Below are 5,817 nucleotides of genomic sequence, written 5' to 3'. Positions count from 1 at the left end.
TTTTACATCCCAGGGGCCAGAGAACACTGAAAATCTGCACCCCTAAGACTTAAGAAAATAAAGTCAGTTGGATATTGAACAGGGGATGTATGCAAATATATAACTCATGATAAATTTAATTTGAGAAATGTCTAGGAAACTGAATCCACAATTTAAGTAGCTATAGTCCAAATATCATTCAATACTGCTAATTCTGATCACTTGATTTCACATTCTTTCTGTTCAGCTCTCCCCTCTTATTTTCCTGTCCCCTATTTCTTATTTTTTCATCAATAACTCTAGTGGAAATAAAAATTTATCATGTGAACTCACATATGTTAGCCAGAAAACTACTGGATAAATATTCAACAGGCACTGTGGCCTTCTCTTCCCCCCATCCCCGCCCCTTGATGCTGATGAGTACTCCCAGAGCACATAAAATATTCTTGTGGCATTTATTTATTGTGCTTGGAACAATAAATACTCTTATGAACTTCAGTCAAGCGTTTGGCATAAAATACTGACAACTCTTAGGTATTGACTATAAATGATTCAATTCATCACTGGAAAAGGCTAAAAAGATGGAACTGAAGACACTCCAATCAAAAAATCAGTTTCAAAACTCTATAGCCTTAAGTGCTATTCCTTCAACACTTAAGGAAATGGGACTTTATATTGAGGTCTGTGGAAGCTTTGCTGATAATGAAATGGAGATCATGTAATTTACCTTGCTTTAAGATTAATCTGATGTTTATCATTTTCATAAAGAAAAAAGCAGGTTCTTAGAATGCTGTATTTATTGTTTTTTTAAAAGCATATTCATATAAAGGCACTTGTTGTAAAAACCCCAATGGGGCTGATATTACTATAAGTGTGTTTAAATTGAAAAAAAAATATTATTTTGTTTTGTTCCAAGGAAGAATATTCAGCATTGTGACATTCTGTGAAATAATGTATAGGAAACTAAGAATTTTTATTTTTAGAGGAAATAAGGAATTAAACTATTCAAAAGTCACCACAGAAACTGGTGGTAACTCTGTGGTTAAGAGTCCTGGATGATCTTGCAGAGGAACTGGGTTAGATTCCAAGCACCCACGTTGTGGTTAACAACCATCTGATCTCTCGCTCCAGGGGATCCAATGCCCTGTTCAGACCCTGGAGGGTATTGTATGAGATTCTTAAAAGAGAATTAGTGGCTAAGGGAGAATCTGAGTTATCTCCTGAGTTGGCTGGATTGGGTTCATCTACAGAGGAATCCCATTGGTAACAGCAGCTTTTCAACCATGTGAAGTTCTTGATAAAAACCTCACAGTCCTGCAGAACAGGACAGTTTCTCTTCAGAATAAGATCAAGGACAGCAAAGCAATTCTCATCAGCTGGATTCCAGATGAGGCTATAGTAGTAATTCTAAAAACTACGCGCAAAGAACAGAATTTATGGAGAAAAGACTTGAACATTCAGATGAAAAAATGGTTGATGAAAACAAAGAAAAAAAATACCGTGTTTCTATTTTAATGAATCAAAGAATATTGATAACAATATGACTACATTTATGTTCAGATATTATAAATATATATTTAAATTTAATTGATGTGTCTTCCTTTCACCTGAAAAAGCAAACCTCACTGTAGTGTTTATAAATTCATGTATTTCAGGACCACCAAGGAGCTTTGCCCATCATTTTTCTCATGGCCTCTTTAACATCCTTGTTTCTCAGACTGTAGATGAGAGGGTTCAACATAGGAATCACCACTATGTAGAACACGGAAACTACCTTGTTCTGGTTAGTGGAGTAGCTGGACTTAGGCATCACATAAATGAACGTGAGGGTCCCAAAGAACAGAGTGACGGCAGTGAGGTGGGAGGTGCAGGTGGAGAAGGCTTTCTGGCGGCCCTCAGAGGAGCGTATCTTCATGATTGAGATAAGAATAAACACATAAGACAGAACAATGATGAGCACAGTGACCACAATGATGGAGCCAGAAGAGATCGCTGGAATTACTTCAGAAGAAAAGTCATGAGAACAAGAAAGCTTCAAAAGTGGTGAATAGTCACAGAAAAAGTGATTAACTTTATTTGGTCCACAAAAGGACAGATTTAATAGGCAGCCAGTAAATGTCCAAGCATTCACACATCCACCCAGGTAGGAAGCCCCCACTAGGAGAATGCAGACTCTGGAGGACATCTGGGTGGAGTAGAGCAGGGGTGAGCAGATGGCCACATAGCGGTCATAGGCCATGGCAGCTAGCAGGAAACATTCTGCTGTCCCAAATGTCACAGCAAAACAGAGTTGTACTATACAGCCAGCGAAAGGGACAAATATCCCTTTCCTGAGAAAACCCCCAAGCATTATGGGTGTGACTGAGGAGGAGTACCCAATGTCTACAAGGGCCAAATTGTTGAGGAAAAGATACATGGGCGTGTGAAGCTGAGGGCTTCTTCTGATTAATATGATTATGCTCACATTGCCCATTAAGGTGACGGAGTAGACTCCTAGAAACACAGCAAATAACATGACAGAAACTGTAGCATCCTCTGTTAAACCCAAGAGAATGAATTCGGTTACAGTTGTGACATTTCCAAGTTCCATCTGTAACAGGAACAATACACCCTGCAAGAAAAAAAGCGCAGCTGTTAGAATGGTTTATGTACTGTCACTTGCATCTTGTTCACACAATAAATGGAGATTATGAATGGGAAAGCATAGACACTACTTATAAATTGGTATGGAAACATTTTGCATAGAACCCCTCTAAGAAAATTTTTTTAAATAGTCATTGATCCATGGTCAGTAATAATCTGAAAAGTGTTTTCTTTTACCCTGCCATCTGTGTGTGCCTCATGCTGTCTATAACTAAAAAAGAACTTTTTTCAAGAATTCATTGTCTAGTGGACTGATGCTCTCTCATTCTCTCTCTCTCTCTCTGTCTCTCTCTCTCTCACACACACACACACACACAGTCACACATTAGTAACACTATAACATGTGCTGAGACATCCTGATAATTACATTGTTTTTCTTTTTAAAAAATTCTTAGTATAAATTCACAACACAAATCCTTCTGTTTCATATATTTTATAGTTGTTATCCTTTACTTTGCCTATTTTCTCTTCCATTGGACCTCCATGTGTTTGTCTCCCTCTCAATATTCTCCTTCCTCTTCCTATGTGATCCCACCTATGTTTTCCTGCCACTTGTCTATCTATAAATCCTGCTACCTTTTCATTAGTAACATATGCTTAAATAGGTGAGTTAAATGACAGTAACAAACCGTGGTATGAAGACCATACACTCATATATCTGAACTCCAATGTGGTCCTTATCTTTGCACAGGGCAGAAGTAAGACCTTTATTAATGAAACTTAACCTTGTAAAGAAAATGTATGACCAGAAGTACAATAATGGAATGGATGTTTCACTAAGGCATCAATATGCCACACCTTGTATGGAACTACTATAAACACTGGACCTCACAGGCCTCAGATAGTAACTTTATCACTGACAATCTATGGAACCTTAGACAAGTGACATATACTCTGCAATACTCACTTTTGCTATATTTTAAAGACCATGTCACCTCATGGAATTCTTTATTTTTAATAACATGATATGTATATATAATACTACCATGTACTGCACAGGAATAAGTGAACTTAGAACAAACTATTAATAATTTAAAATAGCCAACCTTTAACTTCTAATAAAAATGAGGAATAAATATCCTCATCAGCAGAAAAAGAAAACTACTACCTTCAATGTCTGTGCCTTAATAATAAGTACAAAGGAAAAAATATTGTCAATATAAAGCAAGGCTAAGTTTATGAGAAATTATGCCTTATGGGATATAACCTCTTGAGTACCTTGCTTGCTTGTTAAAATTCCACTGAAAATCCATCAAGACTGTGGAAATTACACTTCCCCATGCTAATATAAACACATGTTATCTACTTGCATGTATTAATTAAATTTTGTGTGCATTAACTTTATAGCTGTATACTTTTCCTGTACTGCTAAAAATCATTCTCAGTTTGTTGGAACTCACAAGCATATGCAAAGGGTATAGTGTTTCAATAGAATTTTTTGGCAGGGTCTCCTTAGTCCCAGCCTGCCTGAAAGTCAGTGTGTAGACCAGTCTGGCTTTGAGTTCACAGAGATCTGCTTGCCTCTGCCTCCTTAGGGCAAGGATTAAAGGAGTGCCCCACCATGTCCAGTGTCAAAAGAGTTTTTAATCAATGTTTACAGCTTCCTGGAAATGAAGAGCATTTTACGTATCTCTGATGGCACCGTCATTGTTTTTAAAAAGTTTTTTTTTTAAGTAGTTAGAAATTCACATGCAATTTTAGGAGATAACAAAGAGATTCTTTTTGTACATTGCCCCATTTCCCTCAAAAGTAACATCTCTCTAAACTTTTGTACAATATCACAACCAGTATACTGACACAATGTAATGGCACAGTCAAGGTACAGAACATTTACATAATCACAGCTGTTGTTCTTGCTAAAGTCTATAACCATGGGAAATTCCCTTTCAGCTTAATTCTCTCTTTAAATTTCTGGAGCTGTAAGGCCCTCCCTATTTGTTAGATTGATTATTTCAAGTGTTTTATCTTTATACAATACCCTGCTATGGTTTGTTTCTCTCTCTCTCTCTCTCTGTCTCTCTCTGTCTCTGTCTCTCTCTGTCTCTCTCTCTCTCTCATTGGTTTTCTAAGACTGGCTATCCCTGTAGCCCAAGCTAGCCTGTAACTTGCTATGTAGAACAGGCTGGTCTCAGTATCATAGAGATCCCCCTGCCTCTGCCTCTGTAGTGCTGGGATCAAAGGTGTGTGCCACCATGCCTAGCTGTGTTTGTCTCTTATCTTTGCTCTGAGTTCTACACTGTGGAGTGGGATGCTTCACCAGAGAAGACCACTCAGACAATGTTTTGCCAGGGCTACTGCACAAGGGTGTCGGGAACCCAAGTGTAAAGCACCAAGCCATCTCTAGGCTGCTTTTATACAGAAAAAAACATAACCTGGGGTGAAAAGCTTAAGTTCCCGAGTTTACAGGTGGAGAGTCCCTTAACAATTTCTACTCTATTAAGTAACAATTACTATTTTGCAGAATCACACTAAGCATAACCTACAGAAGCCATAAATCTGCAGTTAGCACGTGCACTCCAGGACACTTTGACCTGTTCCTAAGGCGACCAGGGTTCAGCTGATATATGTTCCCATACTCTGAGCCAACTGCCTGATAAGTTCAGATACTAGAGTCAGTCTAAACTTTAACATGGTATAACTATGGACAAGAACGTGCCCTATTACATATTAATACAACTCCAATTTTTCTTTAATGAATATTTAATTGTTAACGTTTAAGATTTTAGCCTCTATATCATTATTTCTGTATATTTAAAATGACTTAATTTCAGACAGCGTAGGACTGAGTCCCTCGAAACTTTACTCTTCTCCTGGGTTTGAAAGGAATGAAGAGTGAGAGGGAGGAAATGATGAGATTTAGTGCTAGAAAAAGCGTGTGCTGGAGAGAAAGTCCCAGGGTGTGGCTGCACAACACTTTACTAGTACTGAAGAGATCAGGGCTCACAACACAGCTCTGTACCTAAAAGTTTTGCTGCTCAAGCCTGGCCACACAAATTCACTCCCCAAAACCCACATTAAACAACGGATATAATAGTGTGTGTCTGTAATCCCAGTGCTACTGTGACTGGGTGGAACACAGAGACCTCGAAGTTCTCAGACCCACTGACCTGGAGTACTCAGCAGTAAAGAAAAAAGAGGAAATACATTTCAAAACTAGGTGGAAAAGACAAGAGATTTGTGAAAGGTTGTCCTCTG

The 5,817-nt window shown here is 38.2% G+C and overlaps 1 protein-coding gene across 1 annotated transcript; it reads right to left on the bottom strand.

The window, feature by feature from the left end:
* Positions 1-1,630: 1,630 nt before the first annotated feature.
* LOC103747227 (olfactory receptor 480-like) lies at positions 1,631-2,575 on the bottom strand. The gene has a single exon (XM_008849572.2). It carries the CDS (start codon positions 2,567-2,569, stop codon positions 1,631-1,633), a length of 939 nt encoding a protein of 312 aa, XP_008847794.1. The 5' UTR covers positions 2,570-2,575.
* Between the last annotated feature and the right edge of the window lie 3,242 nt (positions 2,576-5,817).

Source organism: Nannospalax galili, unplaced genomic scaffold, assembly GCF_000622305.1.
Source record: "Nannospalax galili isolate Female #2095 unplaced genomic scaffold, S.galili_v1.0 scaffold1525, whole genome shotgun sequence".
Taxonomy (NCBI): domain Eukaryota; kingdom Metazoa; phylum Chordata; class Mammalia; order Rodentia; family Spalacidae; genus Nannospalax; species Nannospalax galili.
The sequence above is the reverse complement of the archived record's forward strand: the minus strand, read 5'-3'. Positions and strand labels throughout refer to the sequence as shown.